The sequence below is a fragment of the Parasteatoda tepidariorum genome, chromosome 5 (genome assembly GCF_982258835.1).
Source record: "Parasteatoda tepidariorum strain Cologne lab strain chromosome 5, Ptep-v5.0, whole genome shotgun sequence".
In the NCBI taxonomy this organism is placed as follows: Eukaryota; Metazoa; Arthropoda; class Arachnida; order Araneae; family Theridiidae; genus Parasteatoda; species Parasteatoda tepidariorum.
This window is the reverse complement of record NC_141759.1, coordinates 83691940-83718003: the sequence shown is the minus strand read 5'-3', so window position 1 is coordinate 83718003 and position 26064 is coordinate 83691940. Positions and strand designations below refer to the sequence as shown.

General features: G+C 30.8%; 1 protein-coding gene across 1 annotated transcript; it reads right to left on the bottom strand.

Annotated features, from left to right (window-relative positions):
* Window positions 1-657: 657 nt before the first annotated feature.
* Window positions 658-25900, bottom strand: LOC107451749 (defective transmitter release). The gene is made up of 12 exons (XM_087164430.1): window positions 25811-25900; window positions 19627-19689; window positions 17448-17539; window positions 14881-15102; window positions 13215-13381; window positions 10610-10684; window positions 10451-10515; window positions 9399-9484; window positions 3882-7599; window positions 2597-2661; window positions 2379-2422; window positions 658-1376 (listed from the first exon to the last, which is right to left on the bottom strand). The coding sequence occupies exons 2-12, from the start codon at window positions 19668-19670 to the stop codon at window positions 1191-1193; spliced, it is 4764 nt and encodes a 1587-aa protein (XP_087020556.1). The 5' UTR covers window positions 19671-19689; window positions 25811-25900; the 3' UTR covers window positions 658-1190.
* Between the last annotated feature and the right edge of the window lie 164 nt (window positions 25901-26064).

Below are 26064 nucleotides of genomic sequence, written 5' to 3'. Positions count from 1 at the left end.
TGCAAGCTGTTCAAAATGGCTAATTTCAAGACCCATCATAAGAAAATAAAAAAAAAAGCGTGTTAAAATTTTATTTTTTTTAAAAAATGCTAAATTATTTTTAGATTTTTTACTTATATTTTCCTTCTATATAGGTTTTTAGTTATCACCACTAAACAGCTTGTAACAGTTCATTTTCTCTGTTACAGCATCATCTGTGAAGCAAAAGGCATAAACCTACAACTCTAATATGTTTTTTTTCTCTGAAGAATCCAAATCTACAATAAAAAATAGGGGTTCATATCTAAAATTTCGAAATTGCCCCCCTGCTTTAAAGTGAATGATCGAGTATCATTGGATAGATTTTAAAATTATTGAATGTGTTTAATTTCGGTTTTGCTACCCAATCTATATTTTTTTCGAGATACTTGACCGTTTCCAAACTTTTATAAACCCCTGTATAGCAAAAATTCAGTGTGATTCACTCATTAATCATAAAGCGACTAATTCTTCGTTGCTTAGAAGTGGAATTATTTTGCATTCTAAAAGTAGAAAAAATGTATACTCTGCCAATGTTCTTTCAATTAACAGAAACTCGAAGTTATTGGATAAAAAGAAAATTATGAACTAAGAATTAAATCATGGAAATATTTAAAAAGAAAAAGAAATGGCAAGTTATTGTATTGAATATATATTTTATTAAGTTTTACACACATTAACAAAATAATCATTGTTTTTGAAAACAATATTTTTTAATTTAAAAATAATGGTTTCAGACTAACTACGTTTTCTGAATCATCAACAAATACATCAGTTGAAATATTTTGTATTCCTCCAAACTTTGTTGAATAAAAAGTAATTTTTAATGTATATCCATAAATTTTGTTTTATTTGAACGGCTTGTTTGGGTAAACAATGTAAAGTAAATAAGAAGATAGAACTATAGTATTGTGTGGTGAAAATTTTTGGCATTAAATATATGATTCTAACTTAGTTTAATGCCACTCTTAACTAAATATTTTTGGATAGTATTTTGCAGTGCGTAAGGTGCTAAAATTTTTTATATAAAATTTAGTAGATAACTTTTTTTTAAAATTAAATTTTAACGGCATAACGGATGTTATATATATATATATTTAGCTACTCACGGGCTCTGATTATGAGTGTTATATATTGTTCTGAGCTTTATTTCAATTTTTTAAACTCTTGTTTTAATCGAGATCTTCAACTGCTATTTTATGGTTATTATCTTTATGAGAGTCTTTTCTCTTCGAAATAAGCCTTCGCTCAAAAAGTTGCTCATTATGTACAGCGTTAGAAGTTTCAAACTTAGACTTTTCTTTATAGGCAGGTACTAACATGTTTTTCACTTGTTCATCAAGAAGTATCGCTTCATCCTAAAATACAGTGCATATATTTTATATAGTAAATAAAATTTCATTGAATAAAAGTTTTACATCAAGAATTGTATTTTCAGTTTTTAAAATATACTATTTACATAATACTTGATTTAAAACTTCAAAAATGTACAAATTGGAAAAAACAATCGACATGATTCAAGCGCTCAAAAATAGGCGCCCATTTTCGTTACTTAACTATTTACATAGGTCTGGCCAAACATAATGTCTTAGTTCTTTCCCTTTTTCACTCTACTTTCTCAAATCTTAAAAACTAACATATTCCTTTATCACGTGTTGTCATGTATCATTGTTAAACGTGTTATATCACGTTTTAAAAAAAAAATTTCATAGTAAGTAGATGAGAATAAAATTTTACTGTTAAAATTTGAATATCTTTTAAAAAATAAAACTAGTGTAAGACTTACTATATTATCTTTGACATCGAATCAATTAAAACTTTATAATAAAATCTGTCTTTTAACTTGAGAATTGTGTCATGAAATAAAGATTACACATAATGTAATCTTTATATGAATCTTATAAAATATATCGTAATATTTTTTTTAAAAATTAATTTTTTCTTACTTAAAGAAGGGAAAAAAAATTTTATTAGCTTTTCAATCAAGTAGCCATATGACAAAAATTCAACAATTGATTATTAATAAATGATTATGTAATGAAATGAGCCAGACAAATAGATGTTTATCATTGGTGCATTACTCTATATTAATCATTAACGTATTCTTAATTTCTAATATTTATATTTACTAAATTTGGTAAAAGATTATTTGTTCTATATATACAATAGTTATGTTATCTTTAGTACAACATCTTCATTACTTATCTTACTAAAACGTTAAGTTATGCAATAAGCATTGTCATTTACACCCATAATAAAGGGAACTGCTATTGTTATGACAAATATACAGAAAAAAGAAACAGGATCAATGCAAGACCAAATAACCATATCCGGATGATATTTAAATTATTAATACTTACTTCCTCTCCAAATTCTTCTTCTGATGAATCATTATTTTTGAAACCTTAAAGAAACAATTTTATGGTAGTACAAAACATCCTTAAAAAAAGATATCTACTTATTCATGCTCTACATTACTTTAGGAAAAAAAGGAAAAAACATTTGATAAGTCGTTATAGCAAATCAAAACTGAGTATCAAGTTAGTATAAAATATTATATCAGCATGTGGCAACTTACCTAAGTCAAATATTCGAGGCGTAACTCTATGGTCAAATGAAGTAGTCGATGAAATGCCAAAGATACTGTGAAAAAAAAAAAAAGAAAACAGATTATAATAACACGGCAAAATAGATATTTTTATTGACATTCAATGGATCTCTTGCTACTGATATCTTCAAAATTGTTTTTAGTCTAGTATAATCTATTTCGAAAATCCTAGAGCCCTGATGGCTCAGTTGGTAAAAGGCATTGTGAAGGATTGAAGCTAATTCTCAATGGCAGTCTGATATTGAACCAACTTCAGATCAAAGAGTTTAAGCTTGTGTTGTTCAAATGCCACTTGCCAGTACCAGCAAGCCAAGCGAATTTACGGCAGAGAGTACGTTTTTTGTTTTTCGGTGGCGCCATCTATGAACAAGAATACGACTTCAGCCACACGAGTCCTGCTGGTTTATGGGGCAGATTCATTCCTTCATCCTCAAATCGTAATTGTGACCTAACCAGACAACAATCTATCTCCAATTCAGTACCCCCAAAGGTATGATTTGTTATGGTAACGTGGGGGGCTTTGTGACCCGACAGATTTTACGTGCACCAGTCACTATTTACTACACGGGGAGTCTTCGACCAGTGGGGATCGAACTGAGCTAGTGTGGGAAGTAGAGGCGGCTCCGGCGTAATGCTAACCATAATGCCATCCTGCAGTTGATGCTAATATCGTGGAGTTTTAATTTCTATGAATTCTACTACTATTCATTTTTTTTACTTGGGTAAATTAGTACAAACATTTCTCTGACAAGCACATTTGCTACATTGAATAACATGGGAAAACAAACCCTAATCTCAGTTAAAAAGATAGTTCCACAGTGGACTGATCCTTAAGACACGTTTCTCATTTGAACACCGAGGTCAAGCATCACTGTCTGTGGTCAGTGTGCGGGCAGGTGACCACTTGGATTAGTCTGCGTAGGGATCGAGAATGTGCAGTATTGGTCCTCGTTAAACTGTTCTACCGCAAAAGTGATCGACTTCGCGCTCAGGCCATTGGGCTACCAAAGTGGGATTGCCATCCCCTCGGCAGAGGATAAAAATTGTGATGGCATGTCGGGATGTTTCCCAGACCGTCTCGAATTGCCCATTGTGCAGCTCTAGTGCGACGTAAATAAAATACAACGGTTTAAAAAATAGATGATTTTAAAAAAAAGTTTACAAAAATTCAAATAATTGCTATTTGTATGTGGTATTTCTTGGAAAAAATAATATCTAGGATTTCTTATATTGCTTTAAATATAAGTTTACTTACCTACAGTTAAGAGCAGACAAACAAGAAGATTCGGGATCGAAAAGTTCTTTCTGGTCATTGGCAGGTAAAGTTAGCCGAGACTCTTCCTCTTGATTTTCGCAGAAGCGTTCTTCTGAGCTGAAAGGGAGGTTTCCTCCTTGGCAGGCAGTCCCACTAAGAGGACTTTTGAGTCTTGGGTTTCCTAAATCTGCTCCTGTTGAGTTTTTATTAGTGCTCTGAGACTTCGTTGCCTGTCTTCCCATTGTTCTTCCCGAGATACTTGTTTCACTTAAATAATTTTGGAGACGACTGTTTCCATCACTTAGTATAGACTTGAATCCGACATTTTCTTCACAGAAACATAATTCCTCAATATTAAATGCTCTTGAATTTCTACCAGTTTCATAATGCCTCTCTAAAGTATTCAAATCTTCACCTATGAATTCGAAACAATCATTGAATTCCTTGCTAAAAGCATTATGATCATTGAATTTGGTTGAAGTTTGTAGTCTGTCTTGTATCGTTTTATTTTCACGATCAGAAATATCCAAAGAAGTCACAAGATTTAAGGGATCTTGCTCTCTCATGGTGGAAAATGCTTCACCGTAAATTCCAGTATTATCGTAAGTATCTTCCCATTGGGAAAATAATTCAGTATCCCGATATTTTTCTTCTTTTTGTTCATCAGTTAGATTTACTGCTTCAAAATCTTTATAGAACACTGAACTTACATTTACAAGATTTTGGTTACAGCAAATATCTGATGTATTGAAATGCTCATAATAGCTGTCTAAATTAGCCTGCTCTTCAGACATTTTAATATTCAAATACTCTTGCAAACGATTTTCATAGTCATTAAACTGAGAATCCTCGATTTCACTATCTTCATAGTTATCTGTGGAATTATGTTGATTTTTAGACTCAGTTTCTAAAGTGATTTCTTCACAGTCAGGTACATTTTTATTCCAAACTGACAAAAACTCTTTGGAAAATAAATTTTCCTTATCAAAGTTCGTAACTGAACCTTCCAATTCATCGTCTTCGAAATTATTTTCAAATGAATTTCCTGTTTCTCTTCCCATACCTTGAAAATTATCAGTGTTTTGTAAAAGGCAAGCATCTTTTACAAAACGTTGACTTTTTTGGGTTGAACTATTCAATGAAGATTTAGGAGGAAATTTATTAACAATAGAATCTGATAGAGGCGTATAATCTAAAATTTTGTGAACATTGCTGTGTTTTTGATATGTAAAAGAAGTTTTCGTTGCTAAACAGTTTTCTTCCTGATTAAAAGTTTTACTATGATTCAGCACCGTTTGTTTTTCATTCAAAATGTAATCATTTTCAAGCTGGTGAAGAAGCGAAAAATCCGCTTCCACTAATTCAGTACTTGGTTTAAAACAATCTTTTTGATTCGCATCAGGAATTAAACTATTTTCGACTGATAAGTTTGGAATATTCTCTGTACTATCTTGCAACTTCTCAGTAACTTCAACTTCTCCTTCGTTGTTCAAATCTGACATAAAATTTTGCAATTCTGAACTCTGTTTGTGTTCAGTTATGCCTTCTTCTAAACCTGAGGAAAACTTCTCAGTTATGGTTGAGGAATTTAAATTTTCAGTTTCTAACTTGTTAACGTTTTCATTAGATTTCACACACAAACTTGCTGAGTTATCAAGCAAGGGCAGTTGCTCGCTTAATGAAACTTCCGCGATCTTTGCTTTAGCTTCTATACTATCGGAACTTTTATAGCTCATCCCAGAAATAATGTAATTTTCATCAGTGAAGCTACCGTAATCATCTTCTATTAAATAAGTTGAATCTTTCATTTTATCTTCTTTAAAGATTAACTTCCCGTCTTTCTTCTTTCCAGACAGCTTTATTTCACTTTCAGTTTTATCATAAGTGCATTTATTTAAACTCAAGTCAGGTAAGTCTGTTGCTGCATCGGTCCCTTTATCCTCTTTAATTGAAGCAACTTTCTTGTCAATGCCATATTGTACTTTATAAACATTTTTCCATTCAACAACGTTCGAATTGTTTTCTTTTATTTGAACATTTAATTTTTGTAGTTTTATGTAGTCTTCTAAGCTAACTTTCCCAATTGTGTCTTGAACAGGGTTAGAGTTTATTATATTGCTTTTGTTTGTTTCTAAAGGTTGCCCAGTTGTGGTTGAATCTTTGGACATTGAATGTGATGATGCATATTCTATCGAATTGTTCTTGTCCAGCGATTCTGTGCTTATGCCTATTTCCGGTGTAACAGATTCGTTTTTGTTATTAAATGAGCATAACATTTTGTGCGATTTGGACTTATTGTCAAATGTTGATTCGTCAACACTATCAAAGGCCAGGGATTTGGTTACATTTTTCTTCTCTTGATAATATGTCTGTTTACGCTCTTCAGTGTATATGTTGCTTTTGGATTCATTGAAACTGCCTATGTCGAAAGTATTTTGTCGAAAATTGTCATGCTCATAAGAAGTAATGTCATTCACTGATAAATCACAATTGTCATTTGAAATTTTTTGAACAAGCTTAACAAAAGTATCATTTCGAATATTTTGGCCAACCTCACTGAATATTTCAAATGGAATATTTTGGTCAAATTCACTGCCTGTGTCAGTCGATACATTTTCATCAAACTCGCTGGATGTATCAATTGAAGTGCTTTGCTCAAACTCACTGGACGTATCAAATTCCAAAGATGCATCAATTGATATATGAGAGTCCAATTCTTTGGATTTAGCTTTTAATATAGTTGCAATTTTATTTTCGAATATTTCTCCTTTATGTTCTGGTGTTAAAATCTTTACAACAGCAGTGGAAGAATTTTCTTCAATAGCATTTTCGAGGTTTTGAGGTGAATCTGGTGAATTCTCCTGAATTGATGGTTTAAATTCTCTAATAGTTTTTATTTCTGTATTTAATGAATTTAAATCATTCAAGGTTGCTTGAATTCTGTTATTAACTTCTGTAGTTGATGATTTTGTTGTTTGCTCTGCAATTGATGCTGTCAATTCTTTTATAGTTTTTATTTCTGTACTTAATGAATTTGAATCATTCAAGGCTTCTTGAGTTCTGTTATTAACTTCTGTAGTTGATGATTTTGTTGTTTGCTCTGTAATTGATGCTTTCGATTCTTTTATAGTTTTTATTTCCGTATTTAATGAATTTGAATCATTCAAGGCTTCTTGAGTTCTGTTATTAACTTCTGTAGTTGATGATTTTGTTGTTTGCTCTGTAATTGATGCTTTCGATTCTTTTATAGTTTTTATTTCCGTATTTAATGAATTTGAATCATTCAAGGCTTCTTGAGTTCTGTTATTAACTTCTGTAGTTGATGATTTTGTTGTTTCCTCTGTAATTAATGCTTTCGATTCTTTTATAGCTTTTATTTCTGTATTTAATGAATTTGAATCATTCAAGACTTCTTGGGCTCCTGTAATTGACGGTTCTGTTGTTTGTTCTATAATTAATGGTTTAAATTCTCTGTTGTTAGTTTCGGTTGAATCTATCAATTTCACATCTCGTCTATTTTGAATAGTTTCATTGTTAGTTTCTTTATTTTCTGTCTCGGTATCAGAATGCAAAAGCTGAATGTGGGTTGCTTTATGAAATTCAGGTGGCGTTTCTAATAAAGGTATATCCTCAGTTTCGTTCGATTCTTGTTTCGGAGAATTCTTAAACTGAGCCGAAGTAACCAAACAAGCTTTTCTATTTCTAAGAGCTAAAACAGCTGTAAATAGCAGAAAATTATCAAAATATAAAAACTTGTATGTTCATTTAGTTAGAAATAGCAACAAAAACTTGTACATTTGAAAATTTCTGTTTAAAGTATAATTTTTTTTTTGATTTCACAAAAAAATTTTGATCTATAAACAATTATTTAAAAGTCATCCTTTGACGCAGAATTTTTTTAAAAAATAATATTCATAATTTTTCTTTGTTTTGTATTAATTTAAGTCAAAATAAGTTAAAAATATTATATGTAGCATTTTAATAATATATGATTATGAAATACAGCATGAAAAATCGGTGTCTTTTTCTGCGTTAAAGATAAAATCTTCCTAACACGACTCATTTCAAATCAAAAAACAAATCTTTTTTTATTTAATGGATACTACTATAAGCCTAACTGCAGCTAAATCACAATTTTTAACCAACTAATACAGGGGGAAATGAAATTGTATGATGATGTAAATCTTTATTTTAAAAAAAAAACTGTATGCATGCTTATAATTTAACTTTTTTCTTTTTTACTCTCAGAAATAAAGCAAGCACAAAATAATTAAAAAATGAAAAGAAACACATCTAACTGTAAATTGTTATGTCAATCGTATCGATATTATTTTAATTTTAACATGCCTACCCTATTTTTTGAACCTGAAAAAAAAATAATTTTAATGAAAATAATCTACCAAATCTTCTTAATTCTTTCAAAACTCTTTTAGTTTCATATTACTTGTTTTCCGTGGTCTCAAACATATATTTTCTACGCATCGTATAATTTTATTCAGTGGTTTCCTAAAAGTAAGACTACAAATTATAGTACTCCACAAATTTGTTATAAAGAGTATTTTTTTAGCCGACAAAATATACCCTATCCATATTTGGGAACCGTGATGGCTCAGGGGATAGAGCGTGCTCCTTCCAACAAGGTAAACCGCGTTCGAATCCCGGCGATGGCTGGTCAATACGAATTCCGCACCCCGCTTGCACCGACCACAGTGCGGCGCAAAATATCCTCAGTGGTAGACGGATCATGGGTTAGAGTACCCTTGCCGTCAGGCGAACCGTGGAAGGTTTTCCTCTCCATTTAACGCAGATGTGGGTTTCCATCAAATCCTCCACGAAGGCAAATTTCTCTCAATGCTTGATCCAGGAGTTGCCTTGTCTTCTGGATCGGTTTCTAAGTTACAAGGCTACGGAGTTGAACATTAGTAGTCGTAAACCCTCGGCTGCTTAGCAACGGTTACAAATAAATACAATCGGACCCCGATTTAACGAATTCATAGAGACCGAAAATATTATTCGCTAAATCAAGCATAATTCGTGATATCGGGGGTAAAAAATATAATAAAGATAACCTTATGAAATATTTAAACCTCTCTAATAAGCAAATACACAAAATAAATAGAAATCTTACATTTTTTATTCAGGTACTTAAAATACAGCGAATGATTACGCGCTGATTAATTTGAAATTTTAAAGCATTTCCTGAGTAAGGTTTGCTTATTTCCTTGATTTCTTACTTTAAAAAGTTTCTTCATTTACATCTTGCTGCATTAGGTAAGTTTTCACTATTTCCAAATCTTGCAAAGCATCAGAAAAGGTAACAGTTTTCACTGAAGATTCATTATCGTCCATTTGTCAGTCGCTATTCATTGTTTCCTATAAATCTAGTTCATTAACTTCATAAAATTCGTTAAATCGCGAAATTCGGTAAATAGGGGTTCGTTAAAACGGGGTTCGACTGTATCTTCGTTTAGGTATGTAAGGTGCTTGAAAGAACCTCAAAATGCGTAAACATTTTACCATCTACACTTCTCTGAATTTTTTCCTGCTCCATTTCCTTCCATCGAATTCTCTCCAATCTTTCTGCTTCGATCCCGCCTTTCGACCTGTTAAAAATGAGCAAATACTGTTTAATACTTGACAATGATCGACTTCGATAAGTGGGGTCAATTGTAACAGGGTACGATTATAACAGAGCAAAAATTTCGAGTGTCGAATTCTAGATTTGGTTCCTAGGTGGCACACAAGGTGTATTTAATAAATCTACATGTACACCCCTGCTGGCAACCATTTTTATGCACTTTCGAAAGAGTTACATCACAAAAGATATTTTCACGCTACGTAAGTACTTTTTTTGGTATTAAAATATTATATTGTAACAAAGTAATTTTGTTTAAACAAATCAAAATTATTAACCGAATATGTAAGTGGACACCTTAATTAACATTTCAATAAAAAAAAATTAGTTTTGTTAATTAACTAGCATTGTTTTTAAGAAATGAAGCTGAAATGGCGTCTTGGGGACGATTGTAACAGCTGAAAATAAATAATCTTATGTTTACAAACCATCACTTAACTCTTTAAGAACCACCAATAGTTTCCTATATCATTTATATTATGTTGCATGTGCATTATTTTATTTGTCACCTTTCACAGCATAAATTAAAATTCTTAACCCCTTAAAGTTAAAAGTTTAACCCTTTAGGTCTCTGCTCATTATTAATTTTACTCCTAAAATATCACTACTATTTTGATCAATAAAAAAATATATCACAACTATGATAATATGTATAAATAACTATGTTTTAGTTGAATTTATGAACTGTTACAATTGACCCCGTAAGCAGGGACAATTGTAACAAGTGCACGACTGTCAAAAATTGTTAATAACTAATATAATAACATTTAAAATAAGGTATTTATATTTTTTTTCTAGTAGAGGATAGTCTACTTTACTCGTCTGTCAATTAATACTAATAATATATTGGATTTTTTGTTAGTTAAAAATAGTTAAGTAAAAAATGTTACAATTGACCCCACTCTCCCCTACAGAATTAGAGAGAATTGCATACCAGGCTGTAACACAAGCTCTCTCCACATCAGTGACTGGCCTGTCATCTAAATAGCACAGATTTTTCTGGTTTGTTTAAAAATAGTACAGAATTAATATTAATATTTTTTAGAAGATGGATGACGAATTAGAAATGAGAGAAATGAAAAAATATACATACTATTCCGACGATAAAATTTTTCCTATAGTTCTTCATGTGCTTCAGAAATGGATTGCCAATCATGTTCAAAACTCTCTAATTACATAAAATGAGATATAGGTTAAACTAACCAGTGAAGGAACACTTAAGCTTCGCTTGCCTTTTAAAAAATCATATTAATTTCAAAATTCGTAATTTTAGTTAAATGACAGTGTCAACATGTTTGTTACTAATTGCAAATTATGTAAAAAAAATTGTAGAGAATTTACGCAATAGTGTTTTAAAATTTTGGAGGTTCAAATAACAAGTAGTAAGAAGACCAAGTGAAGGAACAGTTCTTACCAGTGAATGAACACCCAGTAAAGGAACACTTAATTTTGGTTATTTTTTAATGCTCTTTATGAATTTATAAGCCATACAAATATTTAAAAACAAGCCTATTCTTCAAAATATTACATATAAATACTTGAAAAATGTTAATTTTTTTTTGTAATCATGAATTGAAAATTAAAGTGTCAACATATTAGCACATACTGTTCATTCACTGGGAAATCTATGCCCAGTAATGGAACATGTCTGTTCCCTCACTGGTTAGAAGTTGTTTTTCGTATTTTTAACATACTTTTGATGCGGAACATCACTAAAGATACCAGAAAATTAAAGTTTATCTTTTATTTTCATTAACTTAGAAAAAAAAACCAGTAAAGGAACACTTGTTCCTTTACTGGTTTTTCATCGTTTGGTGATCCAGTGAATAAACACCCCCTTATCTCAGTACTTTATTATGCTATGATGCTTTAAAAAAAGATAAAACGTAACTTCAATTTCTATATTTTGAATTCTCTTTTTCACAGTGAGAAAAATAAAACTATTACAAGCAATTAATTCCACTTCAAACATTGTAAATACAAACACTCACCTTATAATTTTTTCAAAGAAACAAGGTGTTGCAGAGATAATAACAAATTCAAAAAATTTTCCAGAGAAGTCTATTTGACCAGGTAATCCAAAACATTGCTAGATGACTTCCTATTGTCTGGCAGTAAGCTATTGTTACCAATCAATCTAAAGAAAAACTTTCAAATTCTTATTTTTAATCAATATATATGAAATGTTCCTTCACTGGTTGGTTGGTTTACCCTAATAAGCCTCAACTCGAATACTCATCGATAATAAGTTTTATTTATTATTAAATACCAACTTGATTGTCTTAACAAGCATAAGTCTAAGAAGCATGTAATGGTTAAAAAAGTTGATACATTTTTTTCAATTCCTGGTAGAAGTTCACATTCTCCCTATATCTTGTTCAAATTTTCAATCGTTAATAAAATACTTTTTATTCATCCACTCAAGTTTTTTTTTTTTAAAAACTTGTAGTGGATGACATTTGATGTTAATACAGTTTTTTCACATGTTAATTCATTCCTTAAATTTAATTAATTAATTTTAGTTTTATATGGGAGAAATTTTTTTAATTATTTAATAAAAAGTAACTAAAATTTTTTCTTTGTTGATCTAACAAGGGAAACTAGGGAAGTGTGACTCGCCAATTTTGAAATAAACTAGTGGGATGTATGCCTTAGGAGGAATAATTTTAGAGGGTAACATTTGTTTCGGCCCATAGAAGGATCTGTGAGAGATAAAAATAATTCAATATACAGAAAAATCGGTATTTTATTACTTCAATGCAGTCTATTAATTATTGTAATTGTCTCATTCTCCAATTAATTTTGTGGTACTTTCATGTACTATATAATGCATATTTATTGTCAAAATTGATTTCGAAAATTTTATATATGTGTAGTTTTTTAGAAAAGTCTGTTAGGTTAATTTAAAAAAAAAAAATTAATATCAAGCTTTTTAATTTTTTTTTCCAAAAAATATTCCAATTTAATTGGAGTCTGTAATTGCAAATCAATTAATTAAGTAATAATTAATTTAAAATTAATTAATTAGTTAACAATTCATTAATTTGCTAATTAATTTATTACTTAGCAAATTAATTAATTAATCGATTAATTACAAATTAATTGGAGTATGAGACAATTACAACAAATAACAGTCTGCATTGAAGTAATAAAATACTGATTTTTCTATATATTGAATTATTTTTTATCTCTCACAGGACCTTCTATGGGCCGAAACGAATGTTGCCCCCTAAAATTATTCCCCATAAGGCATACATCCCACTAGTTTATTTCAAAATTGGCGAGTCACACTTCCCTAGTTTCCCTTGTAAGTAGAAATTGACTTTAAATTTTTTTACATTGCTTGTTTTGTTCAAAATCCTATAGTTTGTCTATAGAAAGAACTCCCCTCCCTACAATATCGTAAGTCGTCTGCTGTTATGGAAACAAGAAAGAGGGTAGTTTCTCTCTACTCTGATTCCCTTTCTCTCACCAACCTAAGTTAAAACATGTTTTAAATATTAACCTAACACCACTACTTGATACAGTTATAACTCGTCACCATAGTCAACGCCACTGCTCCAAACGAATGGAGAGGGGAGTTCTTTCCATAGACAGTATAAATAATTTTTAACCAATAAGAAGCGATTCAAGGAGTCAAAATTTACACCCTTCTTCGATTTTTTTTACAAAAACTTCAATTATATGCAAGTACTTACCAACGAGTGCATTGCAGCAAAGATATCCAAAACGGACGAATCTTCGATTAAATTATGTGACAAATCAACTGCCGAAAGTGATAAACATTTCGCTAAGTGTTCAATATCAAGGCTGGTCCGAAGCTTGTTGTTATTGATCTGAAGATTTTTCAAGTGTGGTAAACAACCTGTAGTTTATAATATGAATTGTATTACCGAAAAGAGAAAGTGTTAAAGACAGATAAAATTTAAAAAAGTTCCTGAAAATTAAAATAGGGTGTTTTTGTAGTAAACTATTTTTCACCTGCCTTACAGGAAACGTGAAACAACGAGACTTAAAAATTGGGTTGGGTCTAATTGATGCGCAATCTTTAGGTCCCTATAACTTGTGCAATGCGGAAAACCGCATAATTTACAATTGGCTTGGGTCTACTACTCGATATTGATGCTTGATCCTCAGGACCCTATATTTTGTGCAATGCGGAAAACCGCATAATTTACAATTGGCTTGGGTCTAAAACTCGATATTGATGCTCAATCCTTAGTGTTTCATAAATTGTGCAATGTGGATATTCTACAATTGTCGAATAATCGTCGAATATTCACATAATTTTTATTTCTCTTCAAAATCTTTTCATTTACCCGATGAACTTTTTTTTTCAAACCTAAGAATGTTTTTTTATTCCTGACTATCCAATTCAGTAGACTGAAAGATCCTGTTATGACAAAAATTTTACGAAAAAAATAGTGAAAGTTTTGAATTTCACATCACCTTAATAAACTTTTAAAATCTTTAAGATGTTGAATATGAATGTAAGTTAATATATACTGTTCTAATTTTTTATATTACATTTTATAACAGTCGTTGAATGGCCGACCCAATTTTTGGGTTTACGACTACTAATGTTCAACTCCGTAGCCTTGTAATTTTGAACCCAATCCAGAAGACAAGGAAATCTTGGATCAAGTATTGGGAGAAATTTATCCTTCGTGGAGGACTTTTGATGGAACTAACCTACATTTGCATTACACGGAGAGGAAAACCACGAATACCTCCTACGCTTAGCCTGACGTCAAGGGGACTCTAACCCATGATCCGTCTACCACTGAGGATATTTTGCATCAGCACTGTGGTCGGTGCAAGCTGGATGCGGAATTCGTGTCGTACAGACATCGCTGGGATTCGAACCCGGTTCACCTCATTGGAAGGCGAACGCTCTATCCCTTGAGCCATCACGGCTCGTAATGTATTAATTTTATTTTATAACCGTCGTTGAACAGCCGACCCAATTTTTGGGTTTACGACTACTAATGTTCAACTCCGTAGCCCTGTAATTTTGAAACAATCCAGAAGACATGGAAACTCCTGAATCAGTACCCCCAGAGTTATCATTTGTTATGGGAACATGGAGGACTTCGTGACTCGACAGATTAAACGTCCATCAGTCACCATTTTCTACACTGTGAGTGTTTGGTCGGCGGGGATCAAACCCACGACCACTTGGACATGGGCCCAGTGCCCTAACAACCAGGCTATCCTGGCCTTTTAATAATTACTTGCAGAAAAAAGAAGAATAAAAACGTTCGAAATTTGCAGTCCTGCATTCAGATTAGGGGGAAATCGAAGTGAATTAAAACGCCAATAATTTCAGACTACAATGAACAATTATATCAATACTACACTTACTAAGATTTTTGATTTCTGAAATGTTGTTTTTATTTAAGTTGACTGTATCAAGGTGGAGCATGTGGTCCAAATTCTCGATGTCCGTCACCAGATTCTCTTGCAGGTAAAGACAACGCAACTCAACTTGCTGATCTAAGTTTTCTATTTTTCGTATCCCATTGTTCTCAAGCCACAGGCTCCTCAATCCAGTATATTCTTCCAAATTTTCAATTTTAGTCAAACCTTAAAAAAGAATTATAAATAGTACTAAATATGCACACGATCAGAAGTCATAGTTTGAGAAGAAATTCAGCTCTAAAGCACCCTCGACAACTGTATGTTAGAGTATTTAACTTGTATTTAAGGAGTTGCTCGTATATAACGAGGGACTCGTTAAATACGGCTCGTTAAATGCTTATGAGGGACTCATTGAATCTGGTTGCTCGCTATTTACTACAAAAATTAAGCATATAAAATAACTTTTGAGCATTGCTTCATTTTGCATAGTTTTATGTTAGAAAAACGAATGGGGCCAGCTTGGCTCCTCTTGTTTTTTGTTGCTCTTTAGTTCAAAAAATAACTTACTGAAAGTGTTGTGTATTTTTGAAATTTCTTAATTTGATCTACACTGCCGTAAGAAAGTTAGAAAATCTGCTGACTTGGACGATTATCTCTAGAACTACTGGACGAATTTTAATGATAAAATACAATTCTGGTGTTCTTGAAGATTGAAATTGAAAATTCGAAAATTCTTATTTATTTATTTTCGGGTATTTATTTACTTTTATTTTATTCACAAATTAAATTTTTATTGCATTCACAAATTACATTTTTATTTTAATGATTACCTTTTATTTACTAATACGATTATAACTTTTTTTACGATTTAGAACTTTTTTTTTCAAAAAATTTTTCGAAATTAATTCGAAATTAGTTAAATATTTTCGAAAATTTCAGAAGGCATCATTTTCTATTTTTAGGTCATTTTTGAAGGGTTTTAGCCGTCATTTTTGCATTTATTAAGAATTTTTAGGTAATCAACATTCTAGCCTTGCTGATATCAATTTTTTATAATTTATTTGAGGACAGCGAAACTGCAATCATTGTTCTGCGGACATAAGATAAAATAAAAGGTCAGCAATGTTTGTTTCACCCCCTCTGCCCCTTTTTAAAAAAGTTCAGAGTGACCCATGCGTACAAGTCTTATCGGTTGTTTTGTTGAGAAATACGGATCTAGGGCAATTAGAAAAAAATTTAAAATAAAAATAAAAAATGAGAAAATAAATAAATAAATGCTAATTTTTCCTTTAACTCAGAAATTTCAAATTTATTTTGAAGAAAAATAATGCAATTTTAAGAATTGATTTCATAAGAATAAAAATACGGAAAAAAAATTTCACGATATTCTCTTTTAAAAATAATATTTTTTTGGAATACTATTTTAAATTATAATTTTTCACTAGAAAGAAGAAAAAAAATTCTGAAGAGTTTAATTTGCGAGAAACCTTAAATCAATACTTTAAAAATCTGGATAGGACATTTCTTTTGGGTTCCTTGGGGTACTCATCCACTTTTCCTTCGAGGTTAATATCTTCCTTACCTGTACATGATTCTTTATCGCCTTACGAGATCATCGCCAACAAAACCAATTATTTTCATTTTTTGAAATGCCGGATGCTATATAGGCAAAGTATGAAATAATCGTCCTGATGAGGTTATTATGTAAATGATGTGAATGTTACTGTGAATGACCGAAATCGGTGGTTGTTGACTTTCACCGGTGAATGTTGACAATCAAATTAGTCGCTTTGGCGAACGTCCGAAATATTTATTACATCGGGTTTGATATTAATTTATTCGTGGATATAATTACATTTATTTGATATTTTAATACTTACTGACGATAGATTAGAACAAACATCAGTGTAGGGTATACCGGGCAGTGGCACTTGACCTCAAAAAAATCATCAGTGTAGGGTATACCGGGCAAATGTATACCGGGCAGTGGCACTTGACCTTAAAAAACATTAGTGTAGGGTATACCGGGCAAATGTATACCGGGCAGTGGCACTGAACCCTAAAAAAACATCAGTGTAGGATATACCGGGCAATGGCACTTAACCAGACCTAGTATGACTAGACCTTTGGTAAATGTCCGAATTATATACTAGGTCTAGTGCCACTTTTGCTATAGCTTAAATATTTAAAAATAACTTAAACAAAGCGTTTGAATCTATTTTAAACTGATAACGAAATTATTGCTTTAAAATTAAAAAAATAATAATAAAAACTGCCCCAGATAAGAGTAATTGAAGTAGTTGCTTTATACAGCGCATGTGCGGAAAAAAATTAAAAAAAAAATTATCCAGGTGCATCTAAAAGTGGATGAATATCCCAAGACACCTTTCTTTTGAACATTCGAACGCTCGACCTTTACTTAATTTTTGAAATTAATGAAGTTTTTCCATTCACAAAGTTATAAGAAAGGTTTTTTTTAGTGCAAATAAATACCACTTAATGATATGTTGATATTTATTTAATATATTTTCTCTCTCTACCATATAACAATAATGGAAACTTCAATTTACCTTTGAAATGTAAATAGAGTGTATCATTTAAATGAGGTGTGGAGTATAAACTGTTGTCCTTGCAGACTTTCTGCAAAAACTTCTTTGTTATTCTAGATAAATAAAATAAACATTTCAATAAATGTCTAAGTAATATATCTGTAAACAATTTTTTTCATATAATTATCATTCTCAATGTATAATTAATATAAAACTTTGTTAAAAATGAAGCAAAAGAAAGTAAGCATATTAGATATCGCAAATCAGTATTTCTGCGTAACGAAGCGAATAAAACTTTATCAAAATCTGATGGATCGTTATCAAGGAAGGCGAGATTAAAACCATAAAACCAGTTTGATTACCTGGAGGCAATTGAAATTAGGTTAAATATAGTAATTAGAAATGCTTTGCAGTTTCTGTCGGTACTCAAACCAGTTTTTAGTTCGCCTGCTTCAATAATGAGCCGTCATAATTTGGTTACGCTAGGATTTTTTTAATTAAGTGTATCGCGAACATCATTATGTTATTTCTTGAAAAGGACTCTAAAAAAATATATTAAAGGTGGAGATTATGGAACACTCAATACCTTGGATTCGTTGTATAAAAAATGAAACTAAATATCATAAAATTTTTAAAAAAATATATGAATCTGTGCTTAAAAAAAAAAAAAAAAGCTCTGTGCAAGAAAAAAAAATCACTTTTGTTGATGATTGGATTCTTAATGATCAAACAAAGTACAATCTTGTTGGTTAGAAGGGCAGACAGTCCCTGGCCAAATTATTAGACACACTATAATATTCTATGTAGAATATTAATTATCAGGTGATACTGTACAGCTTTATTGTTTTTAGGCGGCCAAAACCCGTTTGCACTTGCTTTCGTTCGTGTATCAATTAGTTAACATTGTAATGCAATACGTTAAAAATAAATACAAATAGGAAGTATATCCCCTGAATAAAAACCTGTTGCATATACATTTAAATATAAAAGTATTGCATATAAACTCGTTCAAAACATGTAATTATTAAAAAAAACTACAGTGTATGTAATAATTTGGTCTGAATATTTTAATATACTTATATAGTACCTAATATAATAAATATTCCATATTTACACACTGAGTGGCCAAATTATTATGACCACCTCAGAGTTTTATGTAAATGAGTTATTGCGTCACAGCGTTGCCGCTAGAGGGCAAGATAACCATAACACGGGAATGCTGGACAAGTGAGTCATCAGTTATACTGTGTTGCTTTCTGAGATATGGGGAAGAAAAGTGATTTAACTGAATTTCAACGTGGAATGATTGTGGGTGCGAGATGTGTCGGAACGAGCATCAGCAAAACGGCTGCACTTGTGAAGTGTTCTAGAGCAGCAGTTGTTAATGTGTACAAAGAATGGACAATCAAGCAAAAAAACCGGGTCTCAACGTCAGACTTGTGGTCGTCACAGGGTACTGAATGCTCGATCAGAGAGAAGGCTGGCCAGGGTTGTGCGGCGCAACAGGAGAGCAACAGTGCGACAAATTGCAAGTGATCTTAATCAAGGAGCAACTGTGAACGTCTCTGAACGTACTGTTCGACGCACATTGCGCCGTAAAGGGTATGGAAGCAGACGACTGAAGGGGTGGTCATAATAATTTGGCCACTCAGTGTATCGTCTAACTTATCCAATCAGTGAATGTAATTATATATCGTGTAATTTAACCAATTGATGCTCTAACGTAAACAAGTGCAAACCGCGTAAAAACCATACAGCTGTATAGTATCACCTGATAATTAAGATTTTACATACAATCTTATAGTGCGTCTGATAATTTGACCAGAGACTGTAAATATATTAAATTGTTAGCATTATTAAGCTAAGGAATAAGATAAAAAAATTTGCCATCCCTCATTTCATTTGAGGGATTAGGAAATATTTTGTTAAAAAAAAAAGACTGTTTTTTTGTATCGCACTACACACTGCACTACTTCTTTTAAAACGAAGTGCACTGCACTACGAGCTACGAAAAAAGGTAGCAACTATAGCAGTTCGCTACGTTCGACCACTGTGTTGTGTACGAACATAAGAATTTGAACTTTATTTGTTGAAAAAGAGGTAAAAGTCTTTAAAGAAAAATGAAAAGAGTCTTAAAAAAGCGACCAATTTCCACATAATACTGTCATATTATAATAAAGCTAGCCCAGAAAAATGTTACCTCGGATACTTTTCATCTTCGTCATCCCACCTTGAGGAAGGCATATTCGCTCAAAGACTCTATCTAAATAATGATAAAAAATTCAGCAATAATTACAGCTTAAGTAGTAGCTAAAACTAGAAGAACATTTTAAGGCTTAAAAGTGTTTACAGCTATAACATTGATTGCTGTTGTTACAATTGTTGTTGTTGTTGTTTCTAATGTCACTTGCCACACGGGCAAGCCTGCTTGGTGAAACCGAGCAAATTTTAAGGCAGAGTGTGAGTTTCTTGTTTTTCAATGGCGCCATCTATGGCCAAGAATTCGACTTCTGCCACACCATACGTCGCACCCGTTTATAGGGCGGACCCATTCATTCATCCACAGATCGTAATTTTGACCTGAATCAGAAAACGATCGATCTCCAATCCAGTACCCTCAGAGGTTTTGATTTGTTATGGGAACATGGAGGACTTTTTGCGACTCGACAGATTTAACGTGCATCAATCACTTTACTGCACGGGGAGTCTTCGGCCGGCGGGGTTCAAACCCACGAACTCTCGAACATGGTCCCAGCGCCCTACCGACCAGTCTATTCCGGCCGTTGTTTCAATTAAATCTTATTAAGGGTGATTGACAACTTCTAGCTGCGAAAGTCGCCTTCACACTAATGCAATATCGTGTCAACGGAGCAGAAAAACTATATTTAAAAAAATATAATTTCTAATAACTTATAGTTGTTGTTGTCGGCCTTTAAGGCAGAGGGGTTGTGATTGTTTTTGCTTACCAGTGGCGTCATCTATGGCCAAGAATTCGACTTAGGCCAGACCCATACGTCTCCGCTTATAGGGCGGAACTATTCATACATCCATTCATTCATTCGTAATTTTGCCCTAAACCAGAGAACGATCAAGGTATTGATTTTTTTTTATATGGGAACCTGGAGGACTTTGTGACCCGACAAATTTAGCGTGCACCAGTCACAATTTACTACACGGGGAGGCTTCGACAGACTGGGTTCGAACTCCCGTTCTCACAAACGTGAGTCCAGCTCCCTGCCAACCTGGCTATCCGGGCCGGGCCTTAATAATGTATAGTAACGTTATATATAGCAGAAATAGGGAAGATTTCCAAATCAGTACCTGTGTTTAAATATTCATCACAATTAGGTGACAACTGGTCAGTAACGCAAAAAAAAAATCTTAAAAAAAGAAAAGAAAAAAAGAAAGAAACATATTACGATATACTCTCGATATCTCAAAGTTGCAGGGACGCTTAAAAAATTTCCAGATAGCGAGTTTTCGAGATAGAAAGTACGGAATTAAATACGCTCTAATAAGCAAAAAATATATTCTAAAATATTACTCTAAAAAGTTGAGTCATGGAAACATAAGAATAACTACTATTAATGATAGTTGACTATAAGCTTAAATACAACAATGATAATTTTTTTTTTAAAAGTAAGACAAAAATAATTATGCATTAAATAGAAAATAATTGGTTTACTAACTTAGTTGGTTAACTTACATCGTGATTTGTGAAAAAAATCATTTTCTATTTCGAAAAAAATTTGACATAAGATGGTTTTGAGAAGAAACTCTTCGACAGAGGAATTAAAATAAACAGGTGGATATGCAATGCCAAGGGGAAAAATACTTTTTTTGACAAAGTTTCGAAATATCGAAGTTCAAGATATCGAGAGTAGGACTGGGCGATATTAGAAATTATATATCGTGATATATCGTCAGTTTTGCATCGCGATATAGCGATGTATCGCGATATAGTATTTTTGAATTTCATTTACTTTAAGGCACAGAAAGTCAGATTTCTATCAAGACTTCATACGCATATTGATTTAAATCAATTTATAAATTTGAAAATATATATGTTTTGCTAAAGAAAGATATTAAATAAATTGACTAAGATGTACAAATCTTACTTAAAATATTTATTGAAAAAATGTGTGTAGATACAGAATGAAATATTTGCACTTCTTTATCGTTTATAAGGTATAAGCAGTCTTAATTTAAGTTAACCCCTAAAACACCCTTAATGAAAAAAAATATTGTTATTGAACAAAAGCTGATTTTAAAATTTCAAAATATATTTTAATTAAAATAAAAGTTAGATTGACTAAAAGCCGAAGTTTAAAATTAAAAATGTTCGAATTTTAAACTAAAAAGTAAACATAAGAATTGTAATAATTTCTTAAAATTTTCATTCTCTGAAAGATTTCTCAGTTTAAAAATAAAAAGGGAATTTTATAAAGATATCTAGCTGAAATTATTGAAAGAAAATTTAAAAAATTGAAAAAAAAAGCTTGTTAAGAAATTCATTATACACTTAAAACAAAGTGTTAAAAATATATATTTTTTTTTTTAAAAAAAAGAAACTTTTTTTAACAAATCAATATTTGCTTGTACTATTATGCGTAAATAATTACAGAATTATTAAGTTCGATCGTAATGTTCAAATTCTTAATGAAGAAGTAAACACAAGTTTTGTTATATTTTCTAAAAATGATCACGCAAATAACAAAAGATTTCTTAGTTTAAAAATAAAAAAAATAAATAAAAGTGAAATTTATCAATATATTTACCTAACAGCATAGGAACAAAATTTAAAAAATAAGTTCGTTAAAAAATTATTTGTATGCTTAAAACAAAGAGCTAAATAAATTTTAGAAAAAAAATGCTTCTTAAACACTATTTTTATTATTATTTCATATAAATAATTAAATTAAATTAAATAATGAACGAACGAAAAACAAAGTAAGGCAAAGTTTCTTAATTAAATTCTTAAAAATGAAAACAAAAGAATTGTGATATTCGGTAATATATTTAGCTAATTAACTAATAATATAAAACGAAAATTAAAAAAAAATAATGATTTTACTCTCTAATAAAACGAAGTAGTAATTGATTAAAAAAAAAAAGAAATGAATAAAATTCGCAAACTTTTCAAATTCTTTTGAACAAATAAAGTTTATTGACTTATGTCCAAAAAATAAGTTTTGTTTTAACTTTATTTCTAAAAATAAAAACAACTCAAGATTTATAAATTTAAAATCAGTAATAGAAGCCCATTAAATTATTAGAAGTTTTATCCGAAAGGTTTTTAATAAATTAAAAGAAAGTAGAAAAATAACCTAACAAATTTATTTACTTTGTAATTTAATTCCTTATGGGTGCCTTAAATTAGATTTCCGATAATTTTCACATTTAAAAATATAAAAAAAGTTTTGTCAGAAAATAAATAAAAAACTTATCTAATTAATGAAGAAACTTTTCTTTATAAATTCTTTTCAATAATAGATTGCGTTCAGAACAAGGTTACGACGGCGATCACGAAGTTAATCCCATTGAAAATAATCTACAAGAAACGATTTCAAATCGCGAAGGTGCGAAAACGAACATGTGATATAACGATATAAAGTCTCAAAAGTGATTCTGATTCTACCGCTCATCAGTCAAGGCCGTCTCAACATAACGAAACAATATCGTCTTCCACAGCGCGAGTTGGCATCGGAACGTAAGAGAAAGTCCTTGCGTGTATCGCTATATCGCTATATCGTTATATCGTCTTCTTCACTCGGCGGCTTAAATCAGATTTCTGATGCATCGCTTGGAATGAAAGTTGCTGTATCGGTTTGCCGATATAGGCGTTAAATCGATATGTCGCGATATATCGATTTATAGCCCAGTCCTAATCGAGAGTATACTGTACACAAAAGAACCAGCTCGAAGAATTTAATTTGTAGCAACTTCCGGTTAAACCACAACACATTATTATTTATTTTTTGCAAGTTAAAAAGCACTTTGGCGCCTTGGTGAAATTAATTGACGCCAAGACAAGTGCCGATACGGAAATATCTTCCAGAAAAAATTTTTTCCTCTGTAAAAAAAAAAAAAAAGAAAAAAAAATTACTAAAAAGTTGTGATCACCTTATTACGATCACTGGTTACCCATTGGCCAAATGCTTTTTCTTTCTGGATTGACTCCGTTAAACGCCACAACATTTCAAATCATGGGTTGCAATAACTGTTTCAATTGATGTTTGTCGTCGGATTGATTTTCATATCATGCCTATGTACGGGTTTCAAGACGTCACAAAATACTTTTCCTTCTTCAGCATTCATATTTATATTAAAATCACGGTCAAGCCAGTAATTATACGTTAATAATAAAAACAATATAAAAATACTTTTAACTATTATTATGTAAATACATTAAAAATGCCTGCTAGTGAAAAGAAAAAGAAAAACAACAGCGGTCGCCATAGCAACGCATGCAATGACGACGCATGCGCGCTGCTTACTATTACTCTTGAACACAGTTCAAAAGTGTGCGGACGCCATCAAATCCAAAGCAAGACCCATTTTGCCAATGGGCAAAAAAAAAAAAAAAAAAAAAAAAACAACTAAGAATGAGCAGAATGAAATTGTAGCAGGAGTAAAGTTAGTTGATAAAACTAATAATGAGTAAAAATGTTCGAAGGTTGATGATCTCTATTAATAAATCAGTGATGAATTTATTTTAATATTTTATTAAATAAAAATAGAATCAAAATTTGAATGAGATTAAACTATTTGCAAGTTATAATTGACACCAATGATGCCAAGATTAATTTTGGTATTAGTACCTATTTTGGCAATTATACCTGTTTGGTAATAGAACCTAATATTTGGTAATAGTACCAATATCTGAAATTGAAAAAAACCAGGCTATGTACTAAAAATCAAAAGTAGTCGTGAAGATGTACTTATTTATTATAGGGAACCGTTAAAAGTTTTCATACCATTACTATTGTTATCATACTATTATTGATACCCATGATACCTGGTAATTTTGGTAATAAGCAATACTGGCCTCATGGCAATTTGTGCAGTTAAATGCTGTTGCATGAATGACTCAAGCATCAGCATAATACCAGATGATACTGAATACAGTTAATCATTATTTTGATGCGATCAACTATTAAATACCTGATTTACTTAATCTAATAACGAAAGCCATAGAAAAGGACAGCAAAAATTAATAAATATGCTAAACATTGTGATAAATTTATCTTAATTATTTGTTTCGGTATTTGTCTTTCAGTTTTGTGCACGATTTTGTACTGTTGTTTAGTACTAATTTAATATGGTTTTTTTGCCACCCTGTATAAAGAAAGGATATTCAGCTAGTATTTAATATAATTTGCTTAAAAAGTAAACAAAAATTAGCTAAAAAAACTTGTGGAATTGATTATTATCATTATTATCTCAAATGTTAGCACTATCACAGGCTTTGGCTGATAAAAACGGTGACTATATTTTATTTATTTATTATTATTTTATTGACTTATTGTAATTATAATATATTATTATTTCATTTATTATTATTTTATATTTTTTAATTATTCAAGAAAATTTATTTGTATTTTCTATTAACCAGCCAGTTTTCTAGTTTTTCCCATTAGAAGAAGAAAACTCCAATATTACGAAACTAATTCAGATGAAATTTTAATTTTTTTTTTTTTTTTAACTTTAAGATCAGCCACAATATTTATCTTTAAGTCCCTCCAAAAGAAGTAAATATAGGTAATGTAAATACAGACAATCATGTAATAAATAATAGGTACTTAACCTATTCGGGTGTCCGTAAAAAGTTATTAGGCAGAAATATATTCGGTACAAATATTTGTATATTAGGCATCTGTTACAGCAATACAGAATAGTTATAAAAACACTGTTTAGGATACTTTAAACACAAAATAATTAAAATATTTTAAGTGTTCTTAAATACATATTTATCTAACAATATAAGAGTGAATATTTAATAATGAAAATTTTTTTAAATTTATCTGTAATTAGTTTCTTAGGATTTTTTTTAAAAACTAAACTTTATCTTAACAAATTATTTTACCACAGTTAAAATTATTCGGGAATAAAACAGATATTTATATATTTTAAAGAAAATTATTTAAGACAAAAATAAATAAAGATTTTGCTAGTTAAACTGATGATTAATACTTAATTAATTGTATAATTTCTATTTCTTCAAATAACTGCTGATTTTAATTCTATAATTAATCGAAATACAACTAATAAATTTAGTTTCTGTTTAAAGAGAAAGAAAAAAGTATTATTTAAGGCTTGATAATAAAACTGTATTGCAAAAATCTAGTGTGATTTACTGAAATTTTTTAAGAAAAATATCATACCTCTTGTAAGAGTTTTAGTAAGTAGTTTTTTAGTAGAGTCCTTTAGTAAAAATAGCTCTAGAAAACATGTTTTGTATTTTTTCAAAACATGTAACATATTCGAAACCATAGCAACGGCCATACGGCGGTTGGCGAATAATGTTGACATATTATTCCAAGGCAAACTTTCATGAAACGTTATAAAAAAATAATCAAACTTGTAATAACAATATTTCTTTCAAAAAATATTAATAAACGTTAACTTCTTTTCATTT

What these genes read in the sequence shown, in the direction of transcription:
- LOC107451749 (XM_087164430.1), bottom strand. Translation starts at nt 19,670, where the DNA reads ATGCCTTCCTCAAGGTGGGATGACGAAGATGAAAAGTATCCGAG. An exon ending in GAAGATGAAAAGTATCCGAG is followed by an intron (nt 17,540 to 19,626) that starts GTAACATTTTTC and finishes TTATTTATCTAG; the next exon opens with AATAACAAAGAAGTTTTTGC. An exon ending in AATTCAGAGAAGTGTAGATG is followed by an intron (nt 7,600 to 9,398) that starts GTAAAATGTTTA and finishes TGCTATTTACAG; the next exon opens with CTGTTTTAGCTCTTAGAAAT.